The sequence below is a fragment of the Haliotis rufescens genome, unplaced genomic scaffold, assembly GCF_023055435.1.
Source record: "Haliotis rufescens isolate VD_foot unplaced genomic scaffold, xgHalRufe1.0.p SCAF_8, whole genome shotgun sequence".
NCBI classification, from domain to species: domain Eukaryota; kingdom Metazoa; phylum Mollusca; class Gastropoda; order Lepetellida; family Haliotidae; genus Haliotis; species Haliotis rufescens.
Window position 1 is genome coordinate 5,426,746 of NW_025964372.1, and position 15,560 is coordinate 5,442,305.

Genomic DNA, 15,560 nt, shown 5'->3' on the forward strand with positions numbered 1-15,560 from the left:
TACCAGAGGATAAATATTTTTTAACTAGCTTATCTACATGGAGAATTTTGGATGAAACAAAGTTCGAAGGCTCTTTGATTTTCATATCTTCTGTCCCCTGACAGTTGAAATATTTCCAAAGCCAAGTTGTTGTTTTATTACTTGTAGATCAGCTCACTGCATGGCCACATTAATCTGGTAGAGATGGACATCTCAGTCATGCTGTCTCATTGTATATGTCATTGTGAAACAGGAGAGAGAGGAATAAAAGTATACCTCTAACAAATGACTCTTCTACTTCATACTTTGTTGTCATGTCTTCACAGCAGTGAGTGGCTCCGTGTAGCAGTTGATTACTTCCTTGGTCACCACATCATAACCACATGGCAGTCTGTAAATAATCGTGTCCGGACCAGACCATCCAGTGATTGACATCATGAGCACCGATGCATCAACCAAGTGAGCAAGTCTGACCGCCCGGTCCCGTCAGTAGCCCCTTTCCACAAGCATAGTCGCCTTTTACGGCAAGCATGGGTTGCTGAAGACCTATTCTTACCTGGATCTCCACCGGTCATAACAACATTGAACCTACTGGGAGACATGTTTGAAGGGATGAGAACCCCAACTGAATGATATTCAGGAAAGTTAACATGAAAGTGCCTTGTACTTCTTGTACTGTAAATATCGGAAATCAAACAGTTTATCACCATTATCAACAGATTTGAGTAATTTCTCAGACTTAAACCATTTAATTGTTTCTTCTTTTTCTTAGTGACCAATAGTTGTGTCAGTTTAACTTGTTCAGAAAGGTCAGTGAATTCCTGACTCAATCAACTTCAACAGCATGACCTCATCATAATGGTGAAGAATCTACCATCTGATCTGGCTTTAGTCTCGTGGTGTTCAGCTCACAGATTCCTGTACACCTCCCTCATGTCACACATGACTCTATATCTATACATGAAAATATGCCTGAAACAAGATGCTATGCGGGGACAGCCTATCCCAGCCCGAGCACTGTGATCTGTGACAGAGTCGGGAATTGCTGGTCCAGCTGTCGGAAACGATGAGCACACTTGTTCCTCTCGGAGTGGTATCCCAGGTCATTGTACAGCCTTGCCTGGTAGTACAGGGCGTCCTTCACGCGGTGCTGGGCCTCCATGCCCTGGTACAGGGCCACCACCTTGTTCATCAGGTCCACGCCAGACAGCAGCGCTGCAACACAGGCACAGGTGAATTCCATTTGATTCCAGGACAAAATGCCCACATAAATATATGTGTCCTCTCCTACCATGTTAAGCCATCTAAACAATAGTTCAAATCAGTATTACCTCGCTGGGACCTTGGGGGAATGAAGGCAGGAAAGCTACCCAGCTAAAAATAATTATATATTTCATACATTAATTCAGATTCTGGTCCTTTTCATTGTTAGTCTTACTAACAAATAGGTTCCCATACTATTTTGTTGTGATGTACCTGGATGAAACACACAAAAATCTTAATAAATGCATAAAATTTTCTGCTTTCCTGTAATGATGAGAGTGATCTGGGATGAAAATGTTCTGTATCTCTCTTTAAATGCGTGAGTGTTGACAGGTAAGTAGGAGTCACCACAGCGACTCACCTGCCTTCCGGGGCCCCTCCCCATCCTTTGCTGCAGCTGCAACCCGGCACTTGGCGTAGACATACAGCGTCTTGGCCTGGTCCAGACAGCTGCCATTGGTCAGCACGGTCAGCAGGTTGACCTCCAGGAGGCTCAGTGCCTGCTTCGGAAGTTTCATGTGGAACTGCAAGGTCAAGGTCAGGAAGAGAACTGAGATAACTCGACAAACACCAAATATATATTTCATTCACTAAAACATTACTGGCTGCAACAAGATGTAGACTTTTCAAATGTTAAAAAAATATACCAACATAGAATGATATGGCCATTGTTACCTGTATAAATGACAGGTGTACTGTTGCTATAGCATCCAGGTACTGCAGATGATGTTGTTTGGCCCGAGTGATGCAGTCTGTGACATGAGTCAAGGCCGTGGTGTGGTTTCCTGTCTGGATGTACAGGTCGGAGAGGGCCAACAGAACTCTGAAACAATACATCAGTATTCTCCATGTGCGTGTCAGGATTATTTCAAATAACACACCTGCCAGTGGACAACTTTTTTTCAGCATTGGAATCTGTTGCAAAGTAATTGGTGAAGACAAATTCAAGATGTGTTATTGACAAGGTTCTGCACAATATCGCTCACAAGAAGGATCCAGTTTGATTACCTTGAAACAAACAGTATTTGACATCAGGTGACCCAGCTGGACAAAGTCTGATTCAGACTCCCAAAGTATTCTATAGTGCTCTTCAATCAAATTGTTCATGGAGAATCAGTCAACAAACACCTTTATCAGAATCACAACTGCAAAAGAATTCAATTTTTACCTATTGGGATTTTGATGACTTGTGGAGGACAAGATCATGTCCAACTTACGTAAAAGGTTTAAAATAATTATCTGTTAATATTTGACCACCCAAATGAGCTTATATGCCTATTTAACATTCATTTATCTAAATGACACACAGATTTATGCTATGAATGGGCAAAAGGGCCTGAAAATCTTTCATTTCTAATGTTTTATATTTGTTACTACTTTTAGATACACTCGAAGGTCAAAGGTCATTTCTATGATTAAGCTGCCACAAGAACCTTGCTATTATATCACGACATGGCAAATGGTTATCAGGCTGAAAAAGATGCATATCTCCCCTTGCCCCACAAAGTATTACCAATTTGCCAAATTTTCCTTCCGGAACCAAGGACTATATAGCCAGATCCATCAACGTTGGTTTCACCAAAGTGGTAACCCTCTACAACATGCTTTCTTTGTTTGTTGTTTTATGCCGCACTCAGCAATATTCCAGCTGTATGACAGCAGTCTGTAAATAATCGAGTCTGGACCATACAATCCAGTGATTGATATCATGAGCATCGATCCACGCAGTTGGGCTAGATGACATTTTTTAGCAATATTCCAGCAATATTACGGCAGGGGACATCAGAAATCGGCTTCACACATTGTACCCATGTCGGGAATCGATCCCGGGTCTTCGGCGTGATGAGCGAAGGCTTTAACCACTAGGCTACCCGACCGCCCCCAATTCCATTGTGATTCATTCACTACGTGCGACAAGTTTTCACAAACGACATCTCAAACTGCATATGCAACTGCCTGTATTATTTCAGAACGGGTGTAGTTGGTTGTGTTTGTGCATTGGCTCCTCGTCAGCGTTGAATTATTTCGTCAAAGAAAAACCTAAAAAAAGTGTACTTGTAAAATAATTATTTGTCATGAAAACACTTTCTCAATCTTTTTTCATGACAAAAAACTGCCATGATAGTTCTGAAAGATTGTTCAAGGCAGCTTAAGAAAAATACATTGTGCACATGTCCTTGAGCCTTGATCACAATCAGCCCATGTTGATCATTCATTCAGAAATAGCTGCAGAATACTTTATTTAACAACATTGTTTTGCACTGACCTGCAAGGGAAGTCAGGTGTAGGCTCCTCACACTGATCTGCCTTGGACGCCAACAGTGTGTGGAGCTGAGTGAAGGCTGCAGTTACCTCCCCTTGCTCTTTCAACAAGATTGCGTTCCTGGGGAAAAACACATATTTGGTACATGATATCATCCCACATCATTAGAGGAAAAGAACTGTAATATATTTATTTCAAGCCAATTTACAATGGTGGCCAATTTAAAGTCAGATTCAAATTTAAGGCCTCTTTCAAGACCAGACAAACAAATTTAAGGCATTTTCAAGCCTGTGCCTTGGTTATGCAATCGCCTTGCATAGGTGTTTTCACCAAATTCTTAATATATTTCACTTAATCCTATTGGTGGAATTTGATTAAAAATATCCTGATTGTGGTAAAGTTTGGCATCTCTAGACGTGGAATGAAGACGGCTCTTGCAGCAAGCAGCACTTGGGACCAACCATGCTGCACAACCTACCTAAGATTGGCTTCATTCTGGTTGACAGCTCGTAAGTTCAACACTGCTTGTTCTGCCGCCTTGTGGCGATGGTTGAGGACAGCTCGATCAAACAGTATCATCTGCTCACAGGCCATCCACAGGTGTGCGTGTTGTGTGTGGCTCGGGAAGCGCTGCTTGGCGTTACCCACCACGTCTAGAGCAGCAGTGTACAGGCCCTAGAACAGATTCACATGTGTGCATGTTGTGTGTGGCTCGGGAAGCGCTGCTTGGCATTACCCACCATGTCTAGAGCAGCAGTGTACAGGCCCTAGAACAGATACACATGTGTGCGTGCTGTGTGTGGCTCGGGAAGCGCTGCTTGGCGTTACCCACCACGTCTAGAGCAGCAGTGTACAGGCCCTAGAACAGATACACATGTGTGCGTGCTGTGTGTGGCTCGGGAAGCGCTGCTTGGCGTTACCCACCACGTCTAGAGCAGCAGTGTACAGGCCCTAGAACAGATTCACATGTGTGCATGTTGTGTGCGTGCTGTGTGTGGCTCGGGAAGCGCTGCTTGGCGTTACCCACCACGTCTAGAGCAGCAGTGTACAGGCCCTAGAACAGATTCACATGTGTGCGTGTTGCATGTGGCTGCTTCAAATCAAAACCAAATCAAATCGAAACCAATCAACATTAGGTGTAAGCTGAAGAGGCAGAGAAACAGGTTCATGCTTGACACGCCATGTTGTTGTCTTACCTATGATCGTGCCCAATAAATAATACAGCCATTGAGGTACACTGACACACAGATCTGGATAGAGAATAGGTCTTCAGCAGCCCATGCTTGCCAAAAAAGGCGACTATGTTTGTCGTAAGAGGCGACTAATGGGATCGGGTGGTCAGATTTGCTGACTTGGTTGATGCATGTCATCGTATACCAGTTCCGTAAATTAATGCTCATGTCAATCACTGGATTGTCTGAACTTGATTATTTACAGACCGGTCATATAGATGGAATACTGCTGAGTGCGGCATTAAACAACAAAGTAACAATTCCACACAATCAACCTAAGGCTAAAAAAATAATAGTCTTGGTTCTCAGGCACCGCCCACATCATAAAGTTCGCCGCAAGTTTCGTTTTTATTTCCATTTCTTAAAAAAACACACCAAAAAATCCTTAAATATTCCAAGTCCAACGGTAGTCAAATACTGTATTCCAGTATTTTACTTATCAAGGAATACATTTATGTAGGGAGGTTGATTGTTGATTGTACACAATTGCTTATTGATTTCACAACTGTTTTTTGGTGACATACTAGTTTTAACAATCAAAAAAAAAATGACACCGCCCGCCCACAGTATATTTTCAAAAACCATTGCCTGAGAACCAATATTCTTTTATATTTTTAAGCCTAACCAAGCCACCAGGCCATCGAGTCCGATCCCAGCATGGGATGCTATATAGCTAGTTATCTGTCTGACCCAGTTATCTCCCTTACCCCTCTCCCGTTTTCTCAACTCTCTGTTTGTCTGATTGCGCTCATTCTGTACGTGTATCAATAAGTTTGATAACAAAGAGTTCTCTCGCGTCTTGAATCCTAAGTCATACAGTTCCATCAAGCCAAGCTGGCGTTACTACCTTGTCGGACAGCTGTTGAGCCAGGTTACACAGTGCTATACACAGGGACTCTCCGTTGTGGAACACTCCGCTCTCAGACGTGTCCAGGTTCAACACCAGCTGGCTGCACATTGATGAGCTCTCCCTGAAACACAACGTGAATTTCACGCCTACATCATCACCAGACAAGCCAGCAGTAGGAAAAAACGTCATCCTAAATAACCTATTAATAAGGACATCCTACAAAATTACTAAAATCAAAATACGTTTTACATTTGCATACATATCCTGCATTACTCCTTAATGCATTTACTGCTGATTTTTTTACAGAAAGACAAAGCTGTCTGAGGTCCAGCTGAAGAAGTTGTTCCAACTAGTTGTGTGGCTAATCCCATTACAAAGTGCCCACAACATCACGGAAGTGATGACGTCCCATATCTTCACCAGGCTGACAAGTATCCAGCTTTTATTCAACTTCTCCTTCAGCTGGACCTCACACAGCTTCATCTTTCTGTCAAAACCAGCAGTAAATTCATTAGGAGTAATACAGGATTAGTTAAAGCATTGTCTTTTGGTATGATGCGGTCGTGGATTGAATCACCAGCCTTCTGCTCTTTGAGCCAACGTTTTGTAAATGATTGGTGATCACACAAAGGTAGGTATGAGTGATGGGTCTCACCTCTTGCCGTACATGTGCCAGAGAGCAGCCTTCTGGGCGTAGCTGACACACATGAGTCCCGCCACCGAGTGCTGGCAGTTCAAGATGTCACTCTTCAGCAGGTACTCAAAAATACTGCAAACAGACACACAACATCATTTTTGTTTGTTTGTTTGTTTGTTTGTTGTTGTTTAACGCCACACTCAGCAATATTCCAGCTATATAATGGGGGTCTGTAAATAATTGAGTCTGGATAAGCCAATCTAGTGTTTGATATCATGAGCATTGATCTATGCAATTGGGATACGATGACATGCATCAACCAAGCCAGTGAGCCTGACCACCCAATCCCGTTAGTCGCCTCTTACGACAAGCATAGGTTGCTGAAAATCTAAACATGAACTCACAGATACATTCAGATTAAAACTGACTTATCATGAAGTCATGCATGGCAGTTTCCATTCTCGTCTGTCCATTCTTTTCCTAAGGACAACAACAGGGCTTGATTTAGCTATTATTGAAAAATGCAACCTATTATTAATGTCAACATGCACCAAGCGCATGGTAAAACAAATTATCAAAATTTGTGTTTCCTGACCCTTGCTTGTCCATGCAACACATCTTTGAACAAACGCAATACCTCGAAGGTTTATTTCCCACAATGCATCAGTAACCTCTGTATAATCTCATGATTTTGTGAGCTTGACATCTTCAAACTGCTGGTACTTCAAGATTAGGTGCACATGTTGAAATTACGTTTTACAGCAATACATCATTAACTAATGTGACACAGGCAGCATGTCGACATATGTTTCAACTTTGATAATTTTATGGGACAAGGGTGCAACCTGTCTTTGTCTGGTGCAACTACGTTTTCATGTCAACATACACCTGGTGCTAGTTAAATCAAGTTCCATAAATCGAGCCCTACAAGAGGATCCTTATGGCAAAGATAGAGTCACATAGAGAAGTTACACATATATTTAGTCTGAGGATATAGTCTTGTTGTCTGACCATCAACTTGTCCAAAGAGTGCTCTCTAAACTATGTGTTGATGACAAGCTGTACAGCGGCCTAATAGTTTCTTGGGTTGATTACCAAGCAGATTGTGCACTGCCCTATGCATAGAGTGGGATTGTCTTACCTCGCAGGTTTTGCACTGCTACATGCATAGAGTGAGATTGTCTTACCTAGCACGTTTTGCATTGGCGAATGCATTGTGTGAGATTGTCTTACCTCGCAGGTTTTGCACTGCCAAATGCATAGAGTGAGATTGGCTTACCTCGCAGATTGTGCACTGCCCCATGCATAGAGTGAGTGAGTGAGTGAGTGAGTATAGTTTTACGCCGCTTTTAGCAATATTCCAGCAATATCACGGCGGGGGACACCAGAAATGGGCTTCACACATTGTACCCATGTCGGGAATCGAACCCGGGTCTTCGGCGTGACGAGCGAACGCTTTAACCACTAGGCTACCCGACCGCCCCTCATAGAGTGAGATTGTCTTACCTTGCAGGTTTTGCACTGCCCCATGCATTGAGTGAGATTGGCTTACCTCGCAGGTTTTGCACTGCCCCATGCATTGAGTGAGATTGGCTTACCTTGCAGGTTTTGCACTGCCCCATGCATTGAGTGAGATTGTCTTACCTCACAGATTGTGCACTGCCCAATGCATAGAGTGAGATTGTCTTACCTCGCAGGTTTTGCACTGCCCCATGCATTGAGTGAGATTGGCTTACCTTGCAGGTTTTGCACTGCCCCATGCATTGAGTGAGATTGTCTTACCTCGCAGGTTTTGCACTGCCCCATGCATTGAGTGAGATTGTCTTACCTTGCAGGTTTTGCACTGCCCCATGCATTGAGTGAGATTGGCTTACCTTGCAGGTTTTGCACTGCCCCATGCATTGAGTGAGATTGTCTTACCTCTCAGGTTTTGCACTGCCCCATGCATTGAGTGAGATTGGCTTACCTCGCAGGTTTTGCACTGCCCAATGCATAGAGTGAGATTGTCTTACCTCGCAGGTTTTGCACTGCCCCATGCATAGAGTGAGATTGTCTTACCTCGCAGGTTTTGCACTGCCCCATGCATTGAGTGAGATTGTCTTACCTTGCAGGTTTTGCACTGCCCCATGCATTGAGTGAGATTGTCTTACCTCGCAGGTTTTGCACTGCCCCATGCATTGAGTGAGATTGGCTTACCTTGCAGGTTTTGCACTGCCCCATGCATTGAGTGAGATTGTCTTACCTTGCAGGTTTTGCACTGCCCCATGCATTGAGTGAGATTGTCTTACCTCTCAGGTTTTGCACTGCCCCATGCATTGAGTGAGATTGTCTTACCTTGCAGGTTTTGCACTGCCCCATGCATTGAGTGAGATTGTCTTACCTTGCAGGTTTTGCACTGCCCCATGCATTGAGTGAGATTGTCTTACCTTGCAGGTTTTGCACTGCCCCATGCATTGAGTGAGATTGGCTTACCTTGCAGGTTTTGCACTGCCCCATGCATTGAGTGAGATTGGCTTACCTCGCAGGTTTTGCACTGCCCCATGCATTGAGTGAGATTGTCTTACCTCGCAGGTTTTGCACTGCCCAATGCATAGAGTGAGATTGTCTTACCTCGCAGGTTTTGCACTGCCCCATGCATTGAGTGAGATTGTCTTACCTCGCAGGTTTTGCACTGCCCCATGCATTGAGTGAGATTGTCTTACCTCGCAGGTTTTGCACTGCCCCATGCATTGAGTGAGATTGTCTTACCTCGCAGGTTTTGCACTGCCCCATGCATTGAGTGAGATTGTCTTACCTCGCAGGTTTTGCACTGCCCAATGCATACAGTGAGATTGTCTTACCTCGCAGGTTTTGCACTGCCCCATGCATTGAGTGAGATTGGCTTACCTTGCAGGTTTTGCACTGCCCCATGCATTGAGTGAGATTGGCTTACCTCGCAGGTTTTGCACTGCCCCATGCATTGAGTGAGATTGTCTTACCTTGCAGGTTTTGCACTGCCCCATGCATAGAGTGGGATTGTCTTACCTCGCAGGTTTTGCATTAGCGAATGCATTGTGTTTGGCCAGCGCTTGGACTCCGAGAGACATCAAGTACTGAAAATAACAAGGAATATATATATATATATAAATGTGTGTCCACAGTAGCAGGTGTACACAGGCACAGAACCCTCCATGACAAATGGCTTGTTCTTGTAAAGCTTGATCCACATCCCACCGGGTACCCCTCGACGGAGTGGGATCAGTGATTGGTTTGTTTCTTGGTTGTTTTACACAACACTCAGCAATATTCCAGGTATATGATCGCAGCCTGAAAATACCAGATACCAGACAATCCAGTGATCAATATTGTGAGCAACGATCTATGCTATCAGGGTACGATGACACACAATGGAACCACGTCTGACCACCTCATCCATTCGGTTGCCTCTTACGACCAGCGTTGGTTGCTGAGGATCTGGTCTAACCCAGAACACCCACAGCGTGAATGTGTGAACAGTCAATTTGTGACATGCATCTAAGTAACAGGCAGCCAAAATCACAGAATATTGAGTTTGGTTGAATTTCACTTTGAACAGTATCTTAATATTATCACAGCATGTGTTGACAAATAGTGTGGTAATGAAAAACCTATACATATCCTGCTGCATCTAGGATTCGAATCCCAATGCCTGGTAGGCTGACGGGATGCACACCTGCACAGTGATGTAGATGACCAGGGCTAACTGTGGCCCATGGAGAGACACCGGAACAAAGGAGACTCAAAGTTTGACTCACGGGCAGCGAGAGTTCCCCACTCTTGGACACGGACCGCTCCATGAGGTTGGCAGCTTGACTCACGCCCTTCTCCCCCAGACGATGCAGCCACGACTGATGACACAGATCAACAACGGGGCATTAGTAAGGTACAGGGTTGCACAAACTTGTCCTCAACCAATTCAAGTCCTTTTCAAGACGCTTGTAGTCAAGTCAAGGCAAATATCATCACGGATTGAAATTGCATTCATTCGGTAGAACACTTGTTATCATAAAAATGAGGTATGCAAAATCAGGCACAAAGTTTTCAATTATTCGTTATGATGAAGCATTATTGTATACATCCAGGACATTCACAAACACATTTGTATTTTGTATATTAATAATAAAGAAATTGATTTGCAGTTAAGATGTTGTCATGTTGTTTATTTTCAAGGTCTTTTCAAGACAAATTCCACGCCACGCCACACCACACCACACCACACCACACATACATACACACACACCACGCCATGCCACACCACACATACCACACCGCGCCACGTTACGCCCACACATACACACCACACCACACCACGCCACACCACACCACGCCACACACCACACCAGCCCACGCCCCGCCACACATACACACCACACCAGCCAGCCGACGCCACGCCACGCCACGCCACGCCACGCCACTCCACGCCACCCCACACAATCTGCCACTGACCAGGGCATGTTGTAAACAGATGTGATCGTTGGTCTCCTGGGCCATCCGAATCGCTTCATTCAGTGCTGCCATCGACTCGTCTCTGGAAACAGATTTGTATGAGTTATCTCCCCTACATCATCAATCATTTCAAGAGCCTATCAGGACAATGTTCCTAGAACCAGGGCCCACTCAACCAACGCCCACACATACCACGTGCCAACTGAGACACTGTCATCATAAAATATGAAAGAAGGTTTTCAGTTATGCAGGGGCATAGCCAGGCAGGGGAAATTAAAATGAAAGCATATTGCATTAAATATTTTTTCTTAAACACTCATACACTTATCAAACCCAAACACAAGCAGGCAGTATGTCTAAAACAGAGATATCACGAAATATCCTTGCCACGTTCTGTAATAACACATTTTGAGTGTAAAACAGTTTGATTATTGTGATCAAACCCAGATATCCTCATGAAATATAAATTGTCAATTCAAGAGAATAACCAGATTTTCTACTCAAACAGATTCCACTTGGCATAATGGGCAAAACATCTGTGAAAATTATATGAATGGACCACTGAAATTTAGTGATGACACCAGGTGTTCGCAAAAAGAGCAAAGGAAATGTAACAACCAAATAAGAACATCAAAGCAACTCCTCACTGGTAGGCGGGTCAACCTTAACCTTTGACCTTATCCTATAATGAAGAAGCCTTACTTCCGACCATGTACCCTTTGTGATCCTGCTACAAAGAATATATGATATTGTAAAGGAATTAAAACAAATGTAAACTTGATAGAAAACAGCTGTTCGATTGAGCTGACGTTAACTTGTGCTGTCACGTGACTCTTTGATCCAAAGCGGAGTATAAGGGATTTATTCTGCCTCACAGAAATTTATATGCAGCCTGTATTGCTCATGGCGGGGTATAAGAGATATATTCTCCCCTGAGAAATTGATTTCCCTCCAAGGCAGGATACATAGTATTTTATCAAGATTCCAGCTATATGATGGCGGTCAGTAAATAATCAAGTCTGGACCAGACAATCCATTGATTGACATCATGAGCATCGATCCACGGAATTGGGATCAATGACATGTATGAACTAAGTCAGCGAGCCCGACCACCCGATCCCGTTAGTCGCCTCTTACGACAAGCATAGTTGCCTTTTATGGCAAGTATGGGTTGCTGTAAAAGGAATAAACTATCCTGAAATACCTGCTGGTAAGAATGCTATTCTCTCTCTCCCCATGACTCACTTGTGGCCAAATCTGTACTGCAAGGCTGCCAAGTTGAGGGCGGCATATCTGCGACACACATCTTCCTCGCGGTTCTTGTTTGCCTGGCCAGTTGTCTCCCCTGTCAGGTTGGCGTTGCGGTCGAAGTAGTGGTACAGGTTGTGTACCGCGGTACAGTACTCCTTCACTCGGAGGCTGTTCAGGTAACTCAGGAAGTGCTGGTGGGTAGATACGTCAGTCAGAACAAATAGCAACATCATCCGCGTCCTCACCCAGGACGAGTTTTCTTGTTTGTTTGTTGTTTAACATTGCTCTCAGCAATATTCCAGCTATATGACGGCGGTCAGTAAATAATCAAGTCTGGACCAGACAATCCATCATGAGCATCGATCCATGAAATTGGGATCAATGACATGTATCAACCAAGTCAGCGAGCCCGACCACCCGATTCTGGTAGTGGCCTCTTACGACAAGCATAGTCGCCTTTAACGGAAAGCATGGGTTGCTGAAGACCTATTCTACCCCGGATCTTCACGGGTCCACTCAGGACTAGTGGCAGGAAATACACCTGTGCATCGGGGGATCGCAAATATTTACTCCTCCATACAATCATCAATCAAAGTCACACATTAGGTTAAAAATAACGATATACACCTTAAATGTTTGCTTTAATAACTGCTACATCGAACACTAATTAGTAGTGGAAATTACAGTGAAAAAAAAAATTTCATTCATTGCGCCATACTTGACACTTCCAACTGTAAAACGTCAGTGTGCCACGTATTTGGTCATTCTGTCTATGAAAAACATGGCTTACGCACCACAGATAAGAGCACATTCAAGTACAGTAAACTATGGTTATAACGAACTCAAAGGGACTACTAATTTTAGTTTGTTATATCCGTGGTTCGTTATAAGCATATATACAGCATAACTACAGCAAATAGTCGGGACAAAAAAGTAAGTTTGTTATACCCGTCAGTTCGTTAAAAGCGTGTTCGTTATAACCGTAGTTTACTGTATCATGATATGTACCAGATCGTAAACATGGTATCGTGATACGTATTGGATCACACAGTTAGTGTATTGTCTCAGGACTACACAGGACATATTTTTTATATTTCTTTCCTAACAAAACACTCATGAAAAATCATTTTAAATAAATGTAAAAAAATTACAATCAAACAATATTTTTTATTGATGTATTTCTCCATGAAGCAATGTATAGTTTATGGTAAGTAGTTAACTAGCTTACTGCTTCTGCCAGGTCAGGTTTTGCTTTCAGCATGCTGGTGATCTTCTCCTGGAGGCGCGTGGGGGGCAGGGCCTTCCCCTCGTTGTGCAGCAGCAGGAACGCCTGTGGCAGAACACAGACTCATTGTTGACTTGCTGGACTTTAATTTGAGACATACCACAGCATCCTGTAAATGTTTAAGTCTGGACCAGACAACCCAGTGGTTTATAGCATGAGCATCAGCCCCACTGGGCACAATGACACAATCAGACAATAATAGTGAGTGAGTGAGTGAGTGAGTGAGTGAGTGAGTGAGTGAGTGAGTGAGTGAGTGAGTGAGTGAGTGAGTGAGTGAGTGAGTGAGTGAGTGAGTGAGTGAGTGGGTGGGTGGGTGGGTGAGTGAGTGAGTGAGTGAGTGAGCATGGTTTTACGCGGCTTTTATGCCGCGAAATGGGCTTCATACATTGTACCCATGTCGGGAATCGAACCCGGGTCTTCGGCGTGACAAGTGAACGCTTTAACCACAAGGCTACCCTGATGATTCTCAGCTCACTGGGGAGTATACAGCCCACGAAACTAACCAGCTAATTCACGTCTGAGTCGACTGTTATGACATGTATGATGTACTGGGGACCTGATCTGACTGGATATGTAAAACTTTTGAGGTGATTTTCACACTAAGGTTGATTACTTCAACTGATGTTTTGGTGCACTGCCATCCACTGTACCATGATACGAGTATGACATCGTGAGGTCATATATCTAACAACACTATCATACAGGGACGTACAAGGAGGACATGTCATATAGCACTGTACCATGACACGAGTACAACATCGTGAAGTCATATATCTCACAACACTATCATACAGGGACGTACAAGGAGGACATGTCACATAGCACTGTACCATGACACGAGTACAACATCGTGAGGTCATATATCTCACAACACTATCATACAGGGACGTACAAGGAGGACATGTCATATAGCACTGTACCATGACACGAGTACAACATCGTGAAGTCATATATCTCACAACACTATCATACAGGGACGTACAAGGAGGACATGTCATATAGCACTGTACCATGACACGAGTACAACATCGTGAGGTCATATATCTCACAACACTATCATACAGGGATGTACATGACACGAGTACAACATCGTGAGGTCATATATCTCACAACACTATCATACAGGGACGTACAAGGAGGACATGTCATATAGCATGAAACACAACCGTGAAATACTATTTTCAAATAACAAAGCTAAGCTTGTTTGTTTATTTGTTGCTTAATGCCGCACTCAGCAATAATCCAGCTATGTGACATCGGCCTGTAAATAAACAAGTCTGGACCTAACAATCTTCAGGGGTTAACAAAGCTAAGAGACCAATTCCAACCCGGATCTTCAGGGGTTAACAAAGCTAAAAGACCAATTCCAACCCGGATCTTCAGGGGTTAACAAAGCTAAGAGACCAACTCCAACCCGGATCTTCAGGGGTTAACAAAGCTAAGAGACCAACTCCAACCCGGATCTTCAGGGGTTAACAAAGCTAAGAGACCAACTCCAACCCGGATCTTCAGGGGTTAACAAAGCTAAGAGACCAATTCCAACCCGGATCTTCAGGGGTTAACAAAGCTAAGAGACCAACTCCAACCCGGATCTTCAGGGGTTAACAAAGCTAAGAGACCAACTCCAACCCGGATCTTCAGGGGTTAACAAAGCTAAGAGACCAACTCCAACCCGGATCTTCAGGGGTTAACAAAGCTAAGAGACCAATTCCAACCCGGATCTTCAGGGGTTAACAAAGCTAAGAGACCAACTCCAACCCGGATCTTCAGGGGTTAACAAAGCTAAGAGACCAACTCCAACCCGGATCTTCAGGGGTTAACAAAGCTAAGAGACCAATTCCAACTCGGATCTTCAGGGGTTAACAAAGCTAAGATATTTTAAGCGACCTACCTGCTGAGCGATGAAATACTCGGCTTGTTTCTGGGAATAGAATCCCCCTGACAAACCTCCTCCACTGTGGAGGAAAATAAGACACAGGTCTTGAAATATTTCATGTCACTTGAGTTTCGTTCACGCATACTTATCACAGAGCTTCATGATAGATGGTCAAAAGCAAGCAGACTCAGATTATAGATTTATATTTTTCAATTCATTTCAATATTGTTCCCATAATGATATATAATACGGTTTTGAAAAGTGAACAAAATAGAGCACAGAATTTCTAAAATAAATAGTAAGGCAAGATCTTTATATCTTGCAGTTTACGGATTCACCCTCTTTTAATTCATCATGAGGATACTGGTCTGTTTACTGAACTTCAGTCTGAAATAGTGACATAGCAGTGGACCTACTTGTTGACAAATACTGGTGGCGACTTTAGTTTATAGTTACAGAA

General features: G+C 43.6%; 1 protein-coding gene across 3 annotated transcripts in view; it reads right to left on the reverse strand.

Annotated features, from left to right (window-relative positions):
• LOC124119939 (anaphase-promoting complex subunit 5-like) overlaps window positions 1–15,560 on the reverse strand; it is a 136,100-nt gene continuing 120,540 nt past the window's right edge. For all 3 annotated transcript variants that reach the window (XM_048389929.1, XM_048389930.1, XM_048389931.1), the window contains 13 exons: window positions 15,116–15,179; window positions 13,168–13,269; window positions 11,934–12,130; window positions 10,689–10,770; window positions 9,998–10,090; window positions 9,249–9,316; window positions 6,243–6,356; window positions 5,585–5,708; window positions 3,984–4,180; window positions 3,509–3,625; window positions 1,918–2,065; window positions 1,604–1,766; window positions 1–1,194 (listed from right to left, as the gene is read on the reverse strand). In XM_048389929.1, the coding sequence (XP_048245886.1) occupies window positions 980–1,194; window positions 1,604–1,766; window positions 1,918–2,065; window positions 3,509–3,625; window positions 3,984–4,180; window positions 5,585–5,708; window positions 6,243–6,356; window positions 9,249–9,316; window positions 9,998–10,090; window positions 10,689–10,770; window positions 11,934–12,130; window positions 13,168–13,269; window positions 15,116–15,179 (1,684 nt within the window). In that variant the 3' untranslated portion in view covers window positions 1–979. The remainder of the gene's footprint in view (window positions 1,195–1,603; window positions 1,767–1,917; window positions 2,066–3,508; window positions 3,626–3,983; window positions 4,181–5,584; window positions 5,709–6,242; window positions 6,357–9,248; window positions 9,317–9,997; window positions 10,091–10,688; window positions 10,771–11,933; window positions 12,131–13,167; window positions 13,270–15,115; window positions 15,180–15,560) is intronic.